This window comes from Sparus aurata, chromosome 15, assembly GCF_900880675.1.
Source record: "Sparus aurata chromosome 15, fSpaAur1.1, whole genome shotgun sequence".
Lineage (NCBI taxonomy): Eukaryota > Metazoa > Chordata > Actinopteri > Spariformes > Sparidae > Sparus > Sparus aurata.
The window spans coordinates 9,382,251-9,406,099 of NC_044201.1; the positions used below are offsets into that span (position 1 = coordinate 9,382,251).

Here is a 23,849-nt window from a genome sequence, read left to right on the forward strand (position 1 = left end):
CACCGCTGCCTCCCGTGCTTTCATGTGAGCCCCGACGGAGAGATCTGCAATGTACTGGTAAACCGGTAATTTACATCAGCTTACACCTTTTGATCTCACCGTTTATGTGAACATGGTTTCATGCAGGTTACTTTTTAAACACTATCATCGCCTGGAGTGTTGTTTTAATTGGCGCTTGATGAAGGTGTGAGATATGATGAATGGGCGTTGATATCAAAATGATGATACTCTGTTGGATTTTTTCAAAGGACTCTTTTTTTTTGCTGTTAGATACAAAAAGAAGACAAAGCTCTGTCGACATGATAGAAGATAAAAGATTTTTTACATGCCATTAATCAGCTGTTCTGAGTTTACAGAGGGGTCGCTGTCAAGCTGATGTTTTCCTGCTTTTAGCTTATCAGAAACGCTTCACGACTCGAGAAGACGACAACGCGGTCACCTGCTCAGACTTGCAGCAGGAGTGGAGAACAGCCTGGGGAAGTGATCGTGATAGCTGCACGGAGGGAGCCAGCATTGGGTGTCACAAAAGGTGAGTCACAGTGGGGCGGCTCAAGGAAAAGAAACTCCCTGTGACTTAAAGCACACGTTACTTAATCTACACACACCCAGACTGAAGACGCACAACTCAACAATGGTGCAGATATCTTGTTCTTCACAGCCCTTTTCAGGCAAACTACCAGAGGTGTTTTCAGTCATATTAAAGGAGCAGAGATTCTGCATATCCTTGTTACATATCACGCAGTGTATGACAGAATATTATGATGGCTTTAATGTAGTGTCCTATTGTTCTTGTTAGGTCATATGGCAGATGAGGCCCGAAACAGAATCATTCAATGAGCTCAAAGCAAATATCCACTTTTGCTAATCATTTTTTCATCTCCTTGGAATATCTATTATTCCTTAATTATCATATCATTATTATTATTATTATTATGACCATTATCATTTCATTTCCTGACATTATCTCAGTGAGACCCAGAAGAAATGACCTCTCATGTGTTTCTGACAGTCATTAAATTAAGTTGCTGCGGATGGATTTAATTACCGATAAGAAAGAAGAAGAAGAGAAACACACTCAAGTGACTCCACACTAGTCTTTAGTCTGTGGAGCTAAATTAAAAAGATTCTATCTGTTCACTCTGTTGGAGACTTAAAGGAATAGTTTGACATTTTGGGAAACAGCCTTATTGGCTTCATTAGTAGAAGGGAAATAAGAAGAGGGAGACCACAATCACACATTCACACTCATTCATGGAGCTACAGATAGAAGCCTGTGAGCTTAGCTTAGGTTAGCGCAAAGACAACAGTGGGAAACAGATTGACTTTCCAATGCTTTTACACTTTTGTTCCAAAAATTCCGGCAGACCTCATGCGGAAACATGGTGGGTGGTGCCTGCTCAGGCCTGTGAGAGCTGACCAATCAAAGCAGACTGGGCTTTTAGGGAGGAAGGCATTAAAGAGACAGGCACTAAAAAGGAGAGGTCAGACTGAGGGTGAATGGAGGTGCCGCAGCAACGGACAGTATGAGAATAATAATAATAAAAATAAAGCATGTGAAGGTTTTTTTTTTTAGAAAAAAGAATGAACTTGTAAACAAACATAATGTGGGAACTTTAATAAATGAGTTTCATAGGTGTTTTTGTCATCCCTGGTTTCCGGCTGCTGGCTGTGGCGTCATATTTCCAAATGTACAGAAATAAACGATGTTGATGTTCTCATCTAACTCCAGGCAAGAAACAAAATAGTTGTGGTTCCCAATTTGAGTGTTTTTAATGGTTATACAAGCTGATTTCACTTTTTTTTATTGACTCATAATCACATAATCACCTGTGCAGTGTGTATTTGCATATGCAGGCATTTGGTGGTGATGTCAGTGTGTGTGTGTGTGAGCATGTATGCTGTAGCCTGTGGGTGCACATGTTTTGTCACTGAGCCAATGTTATTCAGAGCCTCTGGATCGTCTCTGGATCGTTTACATGCAAACCTCGATTGACCCAGTGCCTCTGCTCTGAGGCCGATTGAAATTCACTGATGACATCCAAACACTAAAGTTTCTCTACCACTTGAAGGCAGGATCACTCCTCTTGTCACCTCGCAGTGAGCGACGGTGTCTGATAAACACTTTCAAGTGCTGAATTGAGAAACAAACACACACACACACCCACACACACACACACACACACACACACACACACAGGCATGATAAAAAAAGAGACACATAAAAACTCTTGTATGCAAATGATCACTTGTTGTGAATCATTTATCATTTATGTGCTGTATTGAACTATTATCATTGCACGTGCAGAAATTTGTTTTCAACCTGAACTCTCAAAATGTTGCCTTGAGCAAAGACAGTCAATGGCTTAATGTATGCATACACACTAGAGTTAACATTTTCAGTTCCAGTCAGAAAACAAACATGTCAGCCGGAATTGTTCACTTTATGTTATTGGATGTTCCCGCTTAAACGCAAAAGAAAAACCAAGCAAGAAGCAACTTTTGCAGCTGAAGGTGAAGAAAGTGAATATTATTCCTGAATATAAAGCACTGATAAGATGCAAATTGTGTTTTTGTAGAAGGGTGTCTGAAGGGTGGCAGTCGTTACAAAGGAATGTAATTATCCTCATACATATGGTTATGAGTGTCAGCAGTGGAGGTGTGAATATGTGCTCCTCAACACAATAGAGTATAAGGAAAAATGTGAAAGAAGCAAAACCTGTCATGAACTTAAAAAATGTCTGAAGGATTTCCCTTTTCTTTTGTTTACAAAGCCTTGATTCAATATTTCCTGTAGAGAGAAAATGAATCTGACATCATGACACAAACTTCCATCCGTCGTATTTTCCTGAAAAGCTGTTATTAAGAGCATTTTCTACAAAAAGACATCAACCATGTCTCACTAATAAAAGACTTGTCTATGTATGCAGATGTCTTAACAGCTATTGAACAAGGTCACGTATTTTTTGCACCTTTAGCCTTGAAGGGAATAGTTGTTAAGTCCTATTGAGACGGTGATTGCAGCCTTTCCTCTTCGAGAATGCAGCACTTGCACAACGAGGCAGTTTGTTTTCAAGACACTTGCCCAAAGCACAGGGCGAAGGATGACAAATATTGTCACTATGAATCCATTAAGGAAGAAGAAACGGAAGAAAACTCCCTAAATATCCAATATCGTCCAGATTTTTACAATCTAAAACTTGTTTTCACCCTACAGATGCAAGGACAGCTATGTGACGAATGATCCCTGGTTCATTTAAGTTTCTCACTGTGGAATTTCTTCTTGCTATACGAAAGTGAATCGGTTTTTATAATCCACTGATTTCTCAATTTGTCTTACAGCACATTAAACATAAGGCTCCATTCATCAACGCCTCTTTATGTCCTTCATTATCTTGATTTTCACCGGTGTGAACTTTGTTCCTGAGGGGAGGAGGAGGGGAGTGGCTACGTGTCTCAAACAGGTTTATGACTGCCTGTGAGCAAGTTTCGAGCCGGACCATTTTGCATGTCAAAACTGGAATCCACACCCTCCATCTGCAGACTGCTGATCATGTTGAGACACCACCTTCTGTCTTTTGTCTCTTCCAGCCGGCGGACAGTAGCTCCCACCAAATGCTGACATGAACTGAGCACACATAAATCCAAAGAGGGATATACTGGGAGCAGTGGAGAGGATTGACACTAAATGTAAGTTGCTGAGCGCTGGTTAATGGTGTTGTGACTAGCTAGCCGTGCTTTTGAAGCCTCTGCGAAGTGTTCAATGGGGAGGAGAGGAGGCTCTGTGAGAATTTCAAACACCCCAGTTTTTTAAAAGGAACTCTCCGAACAGCTGGGGGGGGGGGGGGGGCTCGCGATAAACCTTGTAAATAAGTATACTGTTTGTACACTTATATGATGATGTGCAGTGAAGGTTATCAATAGATATGCCGCTCAATGTTGCTTTTACAGTTTGACATATCTATTTAAATAAGGCACTGCAGAGTCAACGTTGACCTCAAAGGATCCTTGACACTTAAAACTTAATTCAGAAAGTAAATATATGATAATAATCATCACAGCATAGTCCATACAAGAGCTTATAAAGCTTATCTGAAAAGAGAAAGTAAAGGCTGGCTGCACTTGAGCTTATTTACTGGGAGGGAAAGCTGCATTTCTCACCGGTAAGTGAAGCTCACCTGAAAGTGAAACGATCACGCAAACTTTTAAAGTTTCCCAGTTTGTTTTTCTTCTTACCAGACATTCAGATGTGTGATAAAAGATATCATCTCAAAAGTGAAAGGCTCCTGTCTAAAATTCCATAAAATGTCATCTGTCTGACTTCGGTGTATGTTTGCTCGCATCCAGTGAGGTTTCAGAAGATTTAGAATACCAAGCGAAATCACTTGAATAAAGATGCTTTTAATAGAAATAGAGTAAATGAAATCTTATCACTGTCAGCCGTATTCAAAAAAGTTTGGGTTTGTGGCAGAGGTTTTATTTGGTACAGTTTAAAAGTCAATGTTATGTTATCACGATGTACTAAAAAAACATCTTGGCAGGCAGATTGTAGAAGAGTATTTCCATTAATTATGTTAAAATCTGACTTTATTCCACAGTCATGCCATTACTGACAATACTGAGCTCAAATGTAAGCTCTTTACCGGTTTCTTTTTTTTCTCACCTTAACTCCGAAGGACAGTACAGGTGCAGCAATAGCATTCACCCTCTGGGCATCGACTGCTACCTGTGAACAGGTTCAGCATCAAATATTAATGAGTCAGCTTTCAAGATGTAGCTTGTTTGAAATTACTTATGTAATAACAGAAATAACAGGTTGATTTTTCATATTACAAAGAAAGTGTTACAGATGGAAGTCGTAACTATAGATCACTGTGGTTTGAATGCAGCATACCAGAAAATAGAGGCCTCTTCGCTGCAGTGGTGACCACAGTCGCAATTTAAACACACTCTAACAATAGGAGGAAACTGTTTAGCTACTAAGAAACAAATAACAACTACTCAGCTAACTGCTAAGTAACAAGTAGTTCCTGAATAACGTAATCTTGTGCCATTTTTGGGTTGATTCCAGAGTTAATCACAATACCTTAGGTTTTATTGACAGCATTCAGACACTAAATGTGGCTTCCATTAAGTTCACATCTCAACACAGCTGCTGCTCCAATCATCTGCCCCCTCAAGTGGTTGCCAGTTTGTTGCTAGAGCTGGCTAATGCTAACATTGCTGATGCTAGTTAGCTAGTGCCAGTGGTAACTAGCTAAAGCTAGACTCTTTGTACTGACGAAACAGAGACACCATGTGATAACAACCACACCAAACTATTGTCTGACAAACGGTGATAAAATCTGGAGCCAACCGTCACAATTCTTACACAGACATAAACAAAACAATCATTTTGGACCCAACAAACGTTTTGAAATTATTGATTCACAATCTTAATCAGGTTTTTAAGGACATTCTACACCTTTGTACAGGCTTTGTACATGTTTTGGTATTTTTTTTTTTCGTTACACAGAAATGTTATCAGTATGACCTGATCAGACTCACAGATGTCTGAACATGAATGTGGTTCACTGACAGAGTTTTTATCTGCTCTCATCCAACGTCTCCTTATCTACTGTAAAGTCTGTGATTCAGCGTTACTCAGCAACCGCTTGTTGGCTGTTTATTAATCAGCATGTGGATCCGGTTTTGTTTTTCTCAGGAGCTTGTTCATCTCAAACTTCATGCCAGAAAACTCAGAAGTACTGTTGATTTTAAATGTACAACACAACCTTTCCATGTGTTGTGTTATAGCTTGATTACTTGTTCCCTTTTGTAGATTAACAACAATGACCTTTCCATGTACTACAAGTGCCTCATTAGGCTTAACACCAGAGCCAGTCTTTCAGCATTTTCCACCCACTTGTGTTTGTTCTCTGATCCTCTTATATAATGTCGATCCTTTATATCTCCAACAGGTACGGCTAATACAGTCCACAGAGATGGAGTCCCCAGAGTTCTCTCTGCTGTCGTCCTTGAGGGGAGAGTTTAAATCAGAGGATTACATCCAACCTCACTACAGGGAGCCCTATCGTCTGGCCATCGATTGCCTGGTGAAAGGCGGCAGAGACAGTTACCAGGAGTTCCTAAAGGCAGAACGTTTAGGGAGCTTCCTCTCAGAGGAAGAGCTTCTCTTCATTACTAAAAATGCAGAGCAGCTCCCACCTCAAAATCATTTGGAGGAAGTAAACGGTTCAGCTGACACCCAATCGTCCTCAGGGACATACTGGCCCGTCCACTCGGATGTGGAGACGCCAGATTTGGACTTGGGGTGGCCGGAGGTGATGCATGATAGACTGCAGACAAATATAGATTTGCTCTTTCATCCTGCAAGACAAAACAGCCCCACCATCAAGGAGGTGGTGCGGAAGAATATTCAGGAGGCAAGAAAGGTAATTAAAACTACAGCTGTCAGTCAAATAAAGCTTTGTTACACTTTGTTACACACTGTCAGACGTTTCTCAATTGGAAGTTAATTTATGCTCTCCTGAAGTATGTTTCTAGAAGTTTTCCCCCTCAAGGTAGCTCCAGAGGGAGTGGCTGTCGGGGGTTGTTGTGGTCAAATCTGGTTTGGCAACCTGTGGACCGAACACAGTGCCATTACGAGGTCATATCGTTCCCATAATGCCTCATTTAGCTCACCAATTGAGTCATGATGAATCATGAACTAGTTTTGCGGCTCAAAATTGTGGTTAGCAATTAGTATTCTGTTTCCTTGTTACAGCTGCACAGGCTTTTAATCAAACAAAAGCACACTGGGGAAAAAAACAAAAACAAACTCTTTTTAAAGCTCACAAACAGCGAGTGAAACCGCTCGTCTCCACCCCATGATTGCAACCTGTGCAATTAAAATGAAATGCAGAGTAAAATGTCACGGGACACAACAGCTGGTATGTTGAATAACTCACTTATATGAACACATTTGTTGGAGGATGCGTACATGATTAAGACTGACTAACACTTGTCAACCTGAGACGCAGACGTCTTAAACCTCCCCACACAACACTGAGGAGGGGTAATTTGTCTCAACAACATGCGAATATAATCGGAAATGAGATCATTAGGAGCTCATTTAATGCTACTCAAACGCGGTGTAACGTTGATGCTTCATAAGATTTCATATTGTCTTTTTTGTTTTGTTGAACTGTCATTATCCATCACTGAGCCTAGAGTGAAATGAAACAGAGCGAAAAGCCACAAATATAGCAAAAGTGCTCCAGGAGTGACAGAAATATATTCGCCCCAGATTTCTCATTTTCTTCTCTGTATTGATCTCCGTGAAAAATCATATCGGCTGCTTTCCCCCGCCTGAAACTTTTCTTGTTATTTACATCACACTGAGGTTCGTTTCTAGCCACCAGAACAACATGATTCGTGTTTATATTATAAATGATAACAGCAACTGAGCTCTTAAATGGGCCGTCCACAGCACTCTGGTCTTTTGTCACGTTGAACTGATCTTGATTTATTCACCTCGTCGCTGCAGGTCGTTGCCATCGTGATGGACAAGTTCACCGATGTGGATATATTCAAAGAAGTTGTGGATGCCTCTATACGAGGAGTCCCCGTCTACGTGCTTTTGGATGATTTCCATCTGAAAGGTTTCCTTGCAATGGCTGAAAATCAAGATGTAAAAATTCAGCAACTCAGAGTAAGTATGTGGTGGTTTGGATTTTGTGGTTGTTGCAGCCACAACTTACAAAAATAAGGTTTGACCTCGATGAAATACACTCATTTACTGTGTTGCTTTGAGCTGAGAAGACTGCTCCTACTCTCATGACTGTACACCGAATATGAAGCATCAGCCAGGATACAGGGAGGCTCTGTCCAAGCTTACAAAACTAACACCCTTGCAGCCTCAGCACATAACTCCCTCTAAAACCACAACATTTCATTTTTATACGCTACATTTTTGCGAGGACTAAGCAGACAATATGAAACATGTCCATTAGTGAACTTAAGAGGTGGTCATGTGCGCTTTCGACACAGCCGGACAAAGCTAACCAATTGTAGCTTCATATCTAATGACTTGTCAGCGTGCCCTCTGACCCTCTTGCGTTACTGTGGCAAATCTGGAATTACTACAAAGCCATCATGGAGACAGAGACTGAGACAGACCCTTAGAATTCATTCACAATTTCATGCTATCAGTCAATCCATCAAATAGAAAAGAACACTGCTTCATCACCTGGCTACTAGCAGGGCTTTGTAGGCTGCATAGCAACACTCGCTTCTACCCGGCCCGACTGCCACAGTCTGCTGTACAACTTCACTGCTGTGCTTTAGTTACATTTCGGCCGTTATATGCCATCAAATGGGGTAAATGCAACATTGAAGTACATCAAAATGCTGTCATGCACAAATCAGCAATAACAATGTAACATTAGTTGGCCTTGTTAGCTACTGAGACATCAGCAAACTAGCTGCGGTTGTTTTATGCTCGATCTCCTAACCCTTGGTTTGAGTTTTGCTCCTCAAAGTTTTAATGCCAAACATAATGAAATGTAATAATTGAAGTGATACATGTGCGTAGATCAATGAAACAATGTTAGATTTGGCTAAATTATAAAAGCCAGCAGTGGTTCTACATGAAAAGCAGTTGAGTGGCTGAAAGACCCCGCTGTTATTGCTGAGCTGCATCAAATGACCTGGGTCATTAAAAGAAGTTGGGATTCCCATTATTCATACGAATGCTGGGCACAGTCTTTCAAACATACACTCTGTGAGAACTTATTTCATAACCCTGTTTCTCCTGTTTTCTAGGTGGAGTCATAATTATTAATCTGGCAGATGCTAAAGATAAAAACACACCCTTTGAATTCCTATTACTGTCAGTAGCAGCAGCAGCAGCAGCAACAAAAGCAACAACTCTTGGACTCTGCACAGTTAAATCATTCAGGATGATGTATAAATGTGCAGTACATCTGTCCTCTGATGTTTTATGATTGACATGCCCTCTGATCACCTTCTGCTGTAAGATTTAACAGTGACACATCTTTTGTGACATTTCCCTTTCTCTGCTCTGACCACAGAACATGAGGGTGCGCACTGTGAAGGGTCAGAGTTACCTCTGCCGATCAGGAGCTAAATTTCACGGAGCAATGGACCAGAAGTTTCTCTTAGTCGACTGCCACACAGCAATCTATGGCTCGTACAGGTAAATAACACTGCAGCACAAGAGGGGCTGTGACCACTAAGGGGGAAAAACGAATGCATTCACAAAGCAAAGCACCACATATACTGTCACTCTCCTCAGAATTGCTGTAATTATTTCTTATTGATGTCTTTTGAAGCAGTTGGCGGCTAAACTGTGTTTATGAATGTGAACAACAGGTTTCTGGAAAATGTGACAGCTGTCGAAATGCAGACACAAAACAACTCTTTACACAAACTCTTAAATCATTGTCGTGTTTTTGCTTTGTGCCTGTAGTTCTGTGCCACCGCTGGATGACAAGTAAACTTTAAACCTTAATACTTTGAAGAGTAAGGAGACAAAACAAACTTCTGGCACTAATGCGTGGAGCAGCAACAAAAGTAACTGTATTAGAATGTGTTGTATCACACGATGCTCTGTTTTCTCCACATTAAATTCATAATTGATTCTGGTTTTTTTTGCAGCTTCACTTGGTCGTATGAGAAGATCCATCTGAGCATGGTGCAGGTCATCAAAGGACATCTGGTGAAGTGCTACGACGAGGAGTTTCGAACGCTCTTTGCCAGGTCGAGTGTGCCGGCTGAACTGTGCCCCCCGGAGGGTTTGTTCCAACGCAGCGGGCCAAACGGGCAACAGATTTTACCAAACTCTGCACCAAAAATTGAGCGCAGCGACCAGTTGAGGCACACTCTGGACACGGTCTACAGGAAGACTTGTGAGAGGAGACTGGGCACAAGAGACCCTGAGGAGAGGCTCTTTGAGGAGGACCCTCACAAGCTTGGGCCCTGGATGGAGAATGGGATCGGTGTTCACAACCAGATGTCCCCCCAGTTTCAGTCTACAGAGGCGATGAACTACTTGAAAAGGCACAGCTATGCTGGAGAGAGACAAGATGGATGCCTGCCGCAGAACATCAGGCCAAGAGCGAGCAACTGGAATATCTCTAAGGACACAGGGATAGCACCAAACAACTACTTCCAGATGGGACAGAATAGAGGTCAGAACATACATCAGACATACAACTGCAACGACAAACAGGTTCAGTCCATGCAGCCGAACATGCCAACACTGGAGAATACTTCCAAGTCATTCATGCGCTCACTGAGAATTGAGTCCTACCTCAACAACCCTGACGTCCCAATTGGAGACTCTTGTGACTATTTAGACCAGTTTGACCCACTGGACAAAGTCGGCAGCTTCATGCAGGGAAGAATGAGGTCTTCCCTTGTTCTCAGGTCCACCATCCCAGAGCAAATGGAGCCAAACAGACATGGTCTCAACTCCTCAGGAGCACCGAACGCACCTTTGCACTACTCATCCATGCAGTGGAGTCCGACTGCAGCAGCCGAAAACAGAATGAGCAACGAGGAGTTCATGTTAAAGAGGCAAAGTCTCCAGATTTTGGATGATGGTCAGAATAACACAGGTTACGGTCCAGCTAGAAACTCTTACCAAGCTATGTACACTAGCCTGGGCAGACCTAAAGGTGGACACATGATGACAAACCCTGACATCCTGACAGATAGCTGGCAGAAAAGGCACAGCGTGGCAGATCCGAGATCAAACACAGAGTACGCACATGACTCCCCAGGTCACTTATATGGAGCGTATGGAAGGATGCAAGTAAATAGAAGCACAGCAGGGATCAATGCACTGAATGGAGGATTCGGGACGAATCTGAACGAAGATCTGAGGTCCATCTCTCATTATGATGTCAAGAGCATCACAGGCCCAAAGAGCCCGAGTAGTCCCATCTGGCAGGAGCCACCAACCAGGACTGTGTCCACAGCAGCCCTGGCTGAAAATGACAAAGATCCGACAGCTAAATCAAGTCACATGGGCTCTCAGCATTTTCTAAAGAAGAGTACAAAGAAAATCAAATCCCTATTGAACATACCGGAGAAAAAAGAGGATTCAGTTAGTGCCATGGAAGCATTAAGTATGAAGTCAAGCACCAGTACGGACACTCTAACAGCTGAGGATGAGGAGAGGACATCAGACAGACGAGGAAATCTTTGCCAAAGAACAACCATCACTGCCAGGTCTTCCTCAGAACGCCAGAGGAGCCGGATAGATGACCACTACTTTCAATCTTCAAAACCTCGTTTCGGAATGGAGGAGCACCAAAATCAATCGCAGAGAAAAACTGTGAAACCCAGCATACTTGACCCAAGCCACAGGCCCGGCATCGAAGCAGCAAGCAGGAGCACAGATCGAGGCGGCGACAAGCGCATTTACAGCAGATACGAGTCTTTGTACTCGACTGAAAAGAAACAGTCCATACACCCAGCACATAGCTTTGGATCCACACGCTCTCAGGAGAAAAACACAGGCCTTCCCAAAGGTGAGGCTTCTATTGAACACAACCTCACCCGGACCGCACGAGGGCACCATGAAAATAAGCTGGAGAAATTCTTTCATAGGATGGGAAATCTCATAACCAAGACAAAGTAGAGACATCGGCATTAGGATAAAACCGATGCTACACAGGTACTGGTGCACATTTGACAGGGAATGTTTATATTTGTCGAGTTGGTCTTTATTTGTGTGTTAAGTTTGTTTGTTTTTTGGCACATACTGTTTACATTTCTACTTCGGCTTATTTCATTGTGCACACAAAGCACTGATGAACACCACTAAAAGGAGATACATTTTCTTGGAATGCAAGCAGCAGACCTTCATTGACAGAATTTTAAAGTACCGCGTTCAAGCTGCCTTTGTGTCTGTGTTCCACGGGCGTCATCCTGAAGCAATAAATCCGAACGCTGTCAACAAATGCTGCAGTCGTGCTAGGTTGTGTTTGCAAAACGTCAGAGATGTATATCATGTATTGCTGTAGGCTGTAGGTGTGTGCACACGCCAAAGCGTTGTTGTTCCCTGGAAGTCGAGGTGAATGGTTTTCATATGCGAGCCAACAACGACTCAACATGATGAAACACATACCAATAGGTCAACACATCTTATTTATGTTTCAGACAGAAGATTTATGAACGCTGTGGGGGTTGCAATAGCTTTGTAAATAAATGTTGTGTCTCCAAATCACACTTTTGTGCCATTTTCCAATTTCAGGAGAATCCAAGAGCACGTCTTTGATTCATGTGTGTCTTTCATAAGCTGTGTGACTGCATTTGCAAAAACATACAGTCGTGACTTTCCTTGGCGAACGCCCTCATCCATCACATGAGGTCACGTCATAATCCATCCAAAACAAATCTTGTCGCAACTTTTATATTTGGAGGTGGATACAGGTGAGAAGGCTGCCAAGTCTGTGACTGCAGACCGAGACTGTGTTTTAAAATTTGTAAGTGTGAAACCACTGGATATTTCTGATGTGTTTGTGGTGACAAAACTGGATATTTTTGACGGGATGTTGGGACATTTCCAGCTTAGTTTGTGGACAAGTATTTTTAGCCGATAATGTGGTTGTTTCCTAACCCTAACCAACTGGTTTCTGCACTCAGACCTAAGAAGAGTGTAAGCACAGCATTGTCACAAGATACAATTAATTATTTGACCTAAAGAAACATAGAAGTGCAACATAAAAACATAGAAAGTGTCAGCATATCTGTGGTTTGGGGAAACATTTACTGCAGTACACTCAACAGTACACTGGAGAAAATTCAGTATTATTGGATATTGGATAACACAGGGGAGTCACTTATCATGTGCTTTTGAATGATAAATGATAATGTGCTTCTATATGACATCCATTTATGGATGAACCATGTAGATACTTACTTCTAGTGTAGTTCAGCCGAAGCTTAGAACAATTCTAAAAAAAATGGAAGTGACTGATAGCAAAGTTGAAACAAATTTGGGAGCAATTTGCCACTCTTCAACTTTCAGGTAGTAATGGCACAAGGATTAATCTCAAGAGGCTGTCAGCTGATTTGAACCTATATAGCTACCAACGTTCGTGCTGGTGATGCAGTACTTAAATGAGTCATGATTTAGGTGGAACTGGCCATTTTGCCATTAACTTTTCACAGAAAAATATATTCAAATTATGATGTCATGTTTCTATACATGACCATTTGCACTTTACAAGATATTAACACAACAGGGTTTTTGATAAATAGAAATTAGTAAAGTGGGTAGAATTACTAAGTTGTTAAAGGTAAGTATTACACGAGTAGAGTCTGGTACAATCAGTAAAAAAAACAAACAGTTGTGGAGCCTTTAAACCCAGGAAGAGATAAGAGAACACTAACTTTTATGATAATTATATAATATCGATATGCAGCACAGCCCTCAGCTCCATGAACAAATTAAAAGAAGACTACAGACAGAACACATACTCAAGCACAGATTTCTTAAAAAACTGTCAAAAACAAACAGAAAGATTTACATAAAAACGTTGAGTTACAACAGGTTCTGCTCCATCTTGGCTCAGTTCTGCGGAAGAAAAACTTGGCTAAAGACTTAAAGAGAAGAAATATTTTACGCCACATCATGTATTTCTTGAATTAGTAGCATTCTCCAGTCCCTCTGGGCTGTAGGCATTAAGCGGGCTACAACATGTCCTTGTGTATGTTCCTATAATTGCCTTTAAACTGTTTTGGGGCAGCTGTGGCTCAGCAGGTGGAGTGTCCAGTAATTAAAGGTCACTTGTTCAATTTCTTGCGCGTTGAAACGGCCTTCTGCTAAACACTGAAGCCCAAATTGCTCCCGATGAGCAGGTCGCCACCGTGGATGACAGCCTCTGCCATCGGTGTTTAAATGTGTGTGTTGATAGGCAAATGTCATAAGTGTTGTAAAGCGCTTTGAGCGGTCAGTAGACTGGAAAAGGGCTAAAGAAAAGCAAGTTCATTTGCCATGAATCGGAACTTAAAGGTTACACATGTAAACATACAAATAAAATATTAGTTAAAGGGCTGTAAATGGTTATGAAATAATTCTTTGATCCAGACAAGAGCACTTAGCAGACACTTTTGTCCAAAGCGACTTACAGTAATTTATACATTCACCAACTGATGGCGGCAGCTGCTGTGCAAGGTGCCGACCAGAACATCAGGAGCAGTTGGGGGTTCGGTATCTTGCCCAAGGACAAATGCAGACCAGGGGAAATCGAACCAGCAACCTCCCAATAACATGACGCTGGCTCCATCCCTGAGCCACAAAAATATACGCTGTATAGCTTGATTAGCAAAAGAATCAGAAAAATGTAATGAACGCGATTCATTAGAATAACCCAAAGAGCATTTTAATGTGTACAGTCACTGAGGTTGCACTGAGTCCTGAAAGCGTTGCTTGCTGTGTCCAGGTCCGGCAATTACAAATAAACTTAAACTCACTCTGAAGCCCAATTAAAGGAAACAACTATTCAAACATTCAATACCTGCCATCTGTATTTGATCACAGCAGGCAGACTTAAATTGCCCTGAAAATTACAGTGATCGAAGTGTATTAGTTTGCTTGTAATTAGTTTCCCCTCCATGTGGTTAAAGACAGCTGTTCAGCATCTATGACAGCAAGAATGCTCCGTTTTCACACCCGTAATGAGTGTGTGCGCAGACACCCCTCTGGATGGTCTCAGTGTAAGGGAATGAGTCCTCGTACCCAGATGACTACTGGGAACAGTCGTCCAGCAGAACCTGAAATGGGACAGCACCATGCCATTTATCACCAAGAAAGCCCAGCAGCGTATGTGCTTCTTGTGACAGCTGGAAAACTTCAGGCTGCTACAGACTGTACTGCTCATGTTCAACACTGCAATCATGGAATCCATCATCACATCCTCAATTACAGTGCTGTTTGGCTCTGCAACATTGCTCTATAAGTGGAGGCTCCGGCTTTTTGCGCGACATGCAGAGCTGTCTGCCCACTCCCCTCTTTCACACACTCGTACTCCTCCAGAATGAAGACGAGAGCAAGAAAAATCATGACTGACTTCTCCCACCCAGGTCATGCCTTTTTCCAAAGTCTCATCTCCCCCGGAGGCACCACCGGTCACCTTCCTTCCCTCTTCCCTCAGGCCATAATCACCATAAACAAAGACACTTCAACACATCCCCCTCCGCTCTGCAGTATTTAAACACCATCTCTGTCAATCACTTGTCAGGCAATGTTGTGTAAACACCAGCAGGTTCACAGGAATGGGAAACTGAGCATGAAATAAGGAGGCATATATAACAATATTGGATCCAATATGGCATGTCTTTGACATTAATTTTATTCTATAAATACATTTTCTTCCTTTGCCCCACATGCCTCAGGCAGCACTGGACCCAATATCCTGCCGCACTTCTTCTCAAATTTGTTTTTCGTTGGTCAGTCATTTCTGACATAAGACTCACTGAGGCTAGACATGGTTGTCTTATGTCTTAAGAGCAAAGGCCAAACTCGTGCTCCTGAAACTCCTTTTAACATCCTGCTCTAAGGGCAAATCTAAGGTTATTATCTCCACGTCTTTCGCATGATAGGGTAAAAAGGTATCATCCTAGACAATCTATGACAAAAACGAAAAAGAAAAGAAAAACGTTATTATCAGCAAGCAGGTAGTTATCATTCCACACGCTCAGCTGCAGGTCACCTGCAATCTTTTTTAAGCTAAATTATATAGATGGATAGCACCTGTACGCCTTCTTATACAGAACATTTTTTTGTATTCTTCATCCATGTCTCTAATACATCTGATTTGTGTGTGTATCCCTCAGGAATGAATAAAGTAGGCCATTATTAACTCTCATCTCGTCCTCTCCTATTGTGTCTGTGCCACCTATCCCCCTATGCTTTAACAAAAATACAACTTTAATCTGTTTTCTTCTTGCTAATTGATGTCCTTGCAGCACAGAATAAACATCCGGATCTGTTGTTATGCTTTCAGTAATAGTAACTAAGCATCAATTTGCGTTTCCATGTAATCTGAGCGTGGCCTTAGCTACGCCTTAAACAGCAGCACAATGGGACACATATTAAAAGGTGTCACACTAAAACCTTCACATTATAACCCATTCATTCCAAAGACGTTTTATTTCATTATGTATCCACATAATCTAACCCTGCCCGGTCGCTTAAATGTGTGTCCATATAACACGACTTTAGATTTCCAAAATGTGTGCACTACATGCACCAAAGGCCAAAATTGCGTGCAGGTGATAGGCTAGTCCTTCCTGTCAAGTTCAGTGGGAACAGATGGTTCCAGTCACCACGCATAAATACTGCACTGTGACGTAGTACAGAGGTCATAACAACAGCTGCAAAGAACATAGTCAGTGCATAACTTACCTCAGGTATAACAACATTAGCAACTATAAAATAAGAAAAAGAATGCATATGACGCACACACATTATACTGTACAAATACCATTTCAGTGAGATGGATGAGCCTGTGTGGTTCATCGTCTTATTGGCAGCTGATAGCCCAGACTGAGATAACCTGGCTCCAGGGCTAGCACCTGCGGCTCAACTGCTGACTCTGACTCCACTTAAGCATCAATTCATCTGACCTGCCAGGGCCGGCGTTGCCTCCCGACTGCTTCTCTGACTTTGTAGCCATTTCAATATTCCACTCATCCACTCTGTCTGAATCCAACTGCGTGCCGCTAACCTTAGCTTAACTAGTCTCGTCACGTTCACGTTTAGCGCAAGTGAATTGTATTTTTCTAAATGTTTAATATTTAAATGAATTACATTAAATGTGTGTGTGTTGTGTGTGTGTATATATATATATATATATATATATATATATATATATATATATATATATATATATATACACTGTATATAACTTTTCTCTATAATAGAATTGAATAAAAAAAGTTTATGTTGACATTTTGCTCTGACATTTTCAGTCACAATAGCATTCACAGGAGGAAATACATTAAAGCAACAGTTAAACTGCACAGACCAGCAGCTACCTGCTTGCCTGCTGCAGTCATGCTGTCTGTTGTCACCTACTCCAAAGGTTTCCCCCCATGGCAGGCTTCGGGCGAGGAATACATCTGGGCAATAAAGATTGCCTCTTCTTTATATATCACTGCCAAATAAAGAATAACATTTACTTATGCATGCACGCATCTGTCAGAGATACTATATACTTCATTTAAAGACATACTAGGCCTTTGTATCTTTTTAATAACTTTTCACAACATGGGATCCAGGGAACAGGAAGTCATTTTCTTTCAAACAAATAAGCTTAAATCAGTCATACGTCCCTCACATCACGTACACGTAACGCAATCTTTTCCAAAGCCGAACCACTGTTACCTGACAATGGATCTGCTATCCACACAAGATGATAAAGTTGATATTGGTGTGTCAACTTCATTCAAAAATTGGACTTTGGCGTATGCACTGCATGCATTTTGAAACTGTAAAGCTGTGCTTTTATAGACTGATGAGGCTGTGTGTGCTTCAGTAAACAGGTCCCAGCAGGTTTCTGCAGCCGTACGACCGGACAGCAGCTGAAGCACTTTTACGACATTATCTCGAAATATTAGAATGTAGCCTGAAGCCCTCTATGACCTCTGTCTATCAATCTTAGAGCAAGAAGAGATAAATCAAAGGTATATCCACCTACAATAACCTCAATAATGTGTGATGCAACGCAGCCACAAGACACCTCTCCCTCCTCCTCCTCCTCCTCCTCCTCCACCTCTTGCACTCTGTTTGATACCGATGCTCTCGCTTTGATTGCAATCTTGAGCTCGGTACAAACTGTGACTTTAAAAAAACACCTGAAGCTCAACTTCTAGCTCCCGATTCTGAGCGTAACAATGCTGTCTGCGTTCCAGCGAGCCTCACTGGAATGCGGCTCGCTCCCATCTGTCAGCACCAGGGTTGAACGGATGTGACACCATGTTGTCTCGGCGTGAGAGCAGGGGAGGAGGTTCTGCAGCCCCTCGACAGGCTCATTGTCTCCTTAATGAACACTATACGTTTTGTATTATTTCGGCGGAGATTATTTCGATAAGGGTGAATAACAGAGCGTTCGCCTCCTTTTATATCTGCCGAAAGGTGGACAATGTTTAATGGCGTCCCGAGAATCCATTTTATCAGGGGAAAATGTTTGAGTCTCTCAAACCATCGATGCAAAAATAGCCACCGATATTCGTGCCGTGAAGCGTTTATTTCCCCCACGCAACGCAAATGTATTTTTTCATATATGTAGATCAAATAGATTTACTTTCCGGGTTGTTTTTCATTATTTGTCTCCATTTAACAGAGCCATGACACTGCTTTAAACTTAAAATGATTTAATGCGCTGACATTAAAGGAGCAATTTGTAAGATATGGGCAGAATCTTTGTTTAAAACATTCCCAAACAATGAGCATAATCAGCAGAATGTGAGGAAAGTACAAAGTGTTGAAGTTATGTCAAAGACGACTATGCATTGTGCTGTGGAGATGTCTACTGAAGTTAGCATGCTGAGCAGCTAGCCCTGGCCTGTCATGTCTCGTAACACCGCATTGTGCCTTAAGCTGGGAGTTTCATCCGAACAAGCTCTCTAAGCTTTAAGGGCAATAAATAAAATTAAAATAAACTCACAAAATGCAAAGAAAGGAGATACTCTATTATTCATACCTAACTGAAAAAAACCTACATCCAGTCCCAGCCAACTAAGACGTAGTTACATGGTGAAAATAAATCCTCAATTCAGTGAGTGAGATGTGAAAATCTTCTGAATACATTACATTATGTAATATACTCGTTGTTTCAGCCTGCAGCTGATCCCCCCACCCGTCTCTGAAAGCCTCTCCCCTCTCTGCCTGCGGTGTCATCTTGTCCCTGGCATCATAATCCTGATCAGAGTCGCTGTAAATCACTTCACCACTAAGACGGCTGTCTTCATACTGATATCTGTGGCTCTCAGAGGCTGTGTTGAGTCACTGTTAGGTTTTTTTTTTTCTCGGTATATGTTGATATACGTGTGTTTCTATATTGCTGTGCTCTCTCCCCTCAAAGCGTCGTCTTTCTTTCATTATCTTACATTTCTTTCAGTAACATGAATAAGTTACGCACATTTGCACAGTTTCTTATGTGCTCCTGACACTTACTGACACTTTGAAAAAAAAAAAAATGTCTCTTTCTTTTTTGGCCATTCCTCAAGAATAATTCATCCAGCCTCTGTCACCTTTTGTACACAGCGCGTTTGGTCTGGTATCTGTCTGACATTACAGCTCCAGCTCCCGCGGAGTTGTTGTGAATAGACAAAATGTTTCGCAGCGGTGCATAAAAGGAGCTGATAAAACAACCACAGATGTGACATTATCATTTTTACTTCAAACAAAGCCAAACCTGACGTGTTAGAAGTTGGAGCACCAAGTGTGTCAGACCACACAGGAGTGTGTGCTCGGCAACTCCACCTCCTGGTTGAAGGCTGCTCTGTTGCTTTCCGTTTCCCATCCAGCGCATCCAATTACATGCTGCTTGAGTCATGGCTCCTCAGAAAATATTGATTCAGTGATGAAATATTAAATATGATGTATGAAGTAAAACACAGCTCGTTCACTATATGCATGTACTGTTAAAGTAGGGGGAGTTGTACTGTGTGTGTACACTCAGTGACCGCTTTATTAACACCTGTACAATCTCATGCTCAACATTAAATCCACTCTGTTGTGCTGTCATAGAGGTCTTATTTCAATCATGTTTCAGCACTGAGCTGGTGATGTGCTGAGCTGCACTACATTCAGACGGGTTTTCTGATATTCTGACCCATGTGTATGTCAATGTGAAAAAATTGAAACATCACAACAATACCTTTAACTATCGCGTTAGTGATAAGAGGCTGTGTGAGCCTCTGCAGTGGGCAGGGGCTGATGATAATGGCTCAACTGATTGTTAATCGCTGAATGTATAATTACTGTCTGGATCAGGACGTCTGTATGTCTGGAAGTAAGCATCATTACGTGTTAAGGATCTTCCCTACAGATTTGTACGTGGGACACATCTGTGTCAGGGCTCATTATGTGTGAAACCCTCATTAATGGTGAGGCAAAACTGAGCAGCTCTGACATTTCATGTGATGAAACTAAAAGTACCTGAAGGCGCAAGATCACTTATATTCATGGATCAGTGAGATACATGCAGTTTTTTGCGTCAGAGCCTGCAGTGTGACCAAGTGTGACGACTCGGCCATGCTGCGGAATTTACACAGAGCTTAGAGTTGTGGCAGATGGACATTTTTTTTTTCTTTTCAAGGTGTACTTTAGAAAAGGAAAGGAAAAGTAAGAAAGGAAAACAAAAGAAAAACCTTTCAACCGGAACACTGAAGCGATTTCACAATTTTTCCAGCGTTGTACTTTCGGCATGATTTTATCTCCAGGTTTCCAGGAATAGAAAATGAGTACCCTCATATCTCTTGCAGGAGCTGCAAGAGATATTTCCTGTCACTTTCTTCCAGAGATTTGCTGTTGCAAAAGCACCGACACTGTTTATCCTGTGGGAAACCATAATAATATATGTCCTGGATAGCTGTGATTGGATAATTGATATCAGTGTGCCTCACTCTTGACTCTTTCGGTGTCAATAAATAAGAAGAAATAATAGTGTAAATGAAAAGCTTCAGGGGATTTCTTTATTGTTCATCATAAGTGTGTGTGTGTGTGTGTGTGTTAAAGTTTCATTGCCTTGCTTTATGGGAGCTGATTTGGGATTTAAAGCCTCAGGACATTATTCTAAGAGGCAGAAATAGAGTGCTGCTTATTTGTGATGACCTTTTAATGCTGGACTTGCAGAGAAAAGCTGCAAAAGTATGAACATCCGACTTTAGACCAATTTCTGTTATCGCATTCCAGTCTTCCATGACACTTGAGCCATGGCAGGCACACTGGAAAAGGCAAAGGATTATGGTGGCCAGGTGACATAACGTTTGTGAGGATCTTCAATCACAGCTATTCTTTATATTGGATATGCTATATTTATATTATTATAAATGGGACAAACAGAACAGAAAAGGTCCAATATTGATGGCAAAGTTTAAGAAAACAACTTACGCTTGTCAAGGTGTTCAAATGAGAATGAAACGCCAAGGTGATGAAATCAATACTGGACCGTGTCTTCTCATCAGACCTGCCTGTGGTGTCATGGCAACTATGTAGCCTAATATAGACAAGTTCAGTAAGCCTTTTGAACTGGTTGGTCATTTTAAGAACAACCCATTCTGCCCCACATAGGCAGTCTGCAATGACTGTGTTCATGATGAAACTGAGCAAAATGGCTTCAAAGTTGTTTTGACAGTTCAGCTAAATGCGTTATAGGTAAATTTACCGTTTAAAGGTGCACTATGGAGTTTTGGGGAAGAAAAAATAATCAGAATAGAATGGTCTTCATTTTTTTCATTTAGATCAATTATTCATTGAGCATTTTTCAAGAATATATATATATATATATATATATATATATATATATATATATATATATATATATATATATATATATGAAAAGACAAAGGAGAGAACACATAACATGTATGTATAAAGTCAATAAAGTCAATATTTCAGAGATGCATTATATAACCTAATAAAAACATTGAGTTTGAATTACTACACAGTGCCCCTTTAACGCATTTTCATGGTTTAAAAACCATGACACAGACACTGCCTTTGTATCACTGTACCTTAAAAAGACGACAGTCTTTTTTATGTCTTTTTCCTGAAAATAAGCAAAATGTAATTTGCTTTTATTATTACATTACACCTGTATTGAACAGACTTATGGTTAGTATGTTTAAAAAGTTGAAATAGATGGGCAATTTAGAAAAATCCAAGCAATTCTCAATAGTTATTTTTATTCTTTATTTTTTCTATTAAGATGGCGTGATATATTTTGTTTAATCATCACATTTATTAAAAATGTTTTGAGATCGTTCAGTCTGAAGTGAGAAACAACAGAAATAATAAGAACAAAAACAAAACACGTCTATAACAAAGAGACACCTACAAATCAAATTTCATACCATGTTGCGCCACAACAATTCACCAATATCCACTTCTCTTTTATTATGATTAATAATCAGTTCAAATTGTCAAAACAACACTCTGGGAACATTATTGTGGCTCATCTGACGGGGCTGTGGGACGCATCAGACAAAGGAGTTTGAAAAAAGCAACACGATGGGACACCATGTGCGAATGAATGACTTTTCCCTTCAAGGTTGTGCTTTGATCCATCTTGACCTCAAATCTCAGCAGCCTTTAGTGCAGTTTTTTTCCTTTCTGACAGCATGCTGTTGTCAGTGACACAAATGACATTGTTTAGAAATCACAGTATTCTCTGTCATACCCTGACCCAGACCCTGAAATATATCAATATGCAGATTATTCATGGCTGAACTACATCTGTTTTACTGCAGAAGTATACTTCACCTCGTGACAGTGAACACACCAAGGAAGTGAAAATAATGACTCTCAATGACATGACTGAAACTAAAGCAGTCTACACTATTTTTGTATAAGCCCTTGTCTTGACATGCCTCTCATCGTTTAGTCAATATACGACAGTCTGTCGATATCACACCAGTTTGTCTGCATTATGAGGTGGATTATCCAATTTATTTCAATGAGAGTGTCTGCAGCTTGTGCAATGTGATCATGCGGGTTAATGGCATATGTGAAATTGACTCAAGTCAACCTTGGATTATTTATGCATCAATTCCTTGTTTAGATGCTCCTTGTGGAGTTTGGCACTGAATTCAAAATAGAAATAGCAGCTGTGAGTCAATATCCAGCAGGAGTCCAGCCGACTCCATTCACTGACATCACTGTCCATCACATGCAACGACTCTATAGAAGAACTGAAATGTTGATAAAATTTAATATATAATTTTGTATATAATTTTCTAATATAATGCTTTACTCATATCTCATGGTACCACACTCAGATAAAGATATAGATAATAAACTGGTATAGACTGTAATAAATAACAGCACAGTATCTAAACTGTATGGACTCATGTGTCTCATGTTCTGGAGTAACACAAACAGTTAAATGAGCCCCACTATGCCTTTTTGTGTTTTTTTCTTTGCCTTCAGTGTTTTATATTGGATCTTGTGCATGTAAAAGGTCTTGAAAGTAAAAAAAAAAAGGTCAAAGTCCACACCAACAGAAGCTCCTCTCCTCCACAGAAAACACTGCGCCTGTAACACCTTGTCAGAAGTCCCGCCTTAATTTTCCATGACTCTGTGACGTCACACTGCATCACCATGTCACACATTTGCATAATGTGTGCCTCGCATTTAGTTTGGCTCCTAAGAATTAAGTTAGCACGCTTCTATGTTGTTGTTAGCAGTGCTGGCTCAGGCATGTGCACGCTGACCTATCGGAGCAGACTGGGTATTTGAGCTAAAAAAGAGCATTTCAGAGGGGGAGTACAGCGCTGCAGCACTGGACAGTGTGAGAAAACTGATGTGTTTTTTAAGAAACTAAAGCATGTAAACATATTCTAGTAATAACAAAAATTTTATTATGAACCTGAAAAATTTTACATGTCCTTAAACGAGAATGTGATCCAGGAAAACACCCACCACCTAAACAATGGGAGGCGAGAACACAATATATGAATGACTTATTACTTATAATTGCATGTAGATGGAAATTCTATACTGAACATAACTTCACAGAAGCAGAATAAAATCAATCCGTGGAGAGAGAGGATCCTTAATACATACTGTATGTTGCCGCACTGCCCAGAGATAATAACATTTCGAGAAA

At 41.0% G+C, this 23,849-nt stretch overlaps 1 protein-coding gene across 1 annotated transcript; it reads left to right on the plus strand.

Annotated features, from left to right (window-relative positions):
- Positions 1-3,544: 3,544 nt before the first annotated feature.
- Positions 3,545-12,235, plus strand: fam83b (family with sequence similarity 83 member B). The gene is made up of 5 exons (XM_030441400.1): positions 3,545-3,687; positions 5,958-6,431; positions 7,526-7,690; positions 9,072-9,196; positions 9,658-12,235. Exons 2-5 carry the CDS (start codon positions 5,982-5,984, stop codon positions 11,645-11,647), a joined length of 2,730 nt encoding a protein of 909 aa, XP_030297260.1. The 5' UTR covers positions 3,545-3,687; positions 5,958-5,981; the 3' UTR covers positions 11,648-12,235.
- The last annotated feature ends 11,614 nt before the right edge of the window (positions 12,236-23,849 follow it).

Bases quoted from the DNA above. Each gene is read 5' to 3' on its own strand.
- fam83b (XM_030441400.1), top strand. From the start codon at position 5,982: ATGGAGTCCCCAGAGTTCTCTCTGCTGTCGTCCTTGAGGGGAGAGTTT. The intron at 7,691-9,071 runs GTAAGTATGTGG...CTCTGACCACAG, and splicing joins TAAAAATTCAGCAACTCAGA to AACATGAGGGTGCGCACTGT. The intron at 9,197-9,657 runs GTAAATAACACT...TTTTTTTTGCAG, and splicing joins GCAATCTATGGCTCGTACAG to CTTCACTTGGTCGTATGAGA.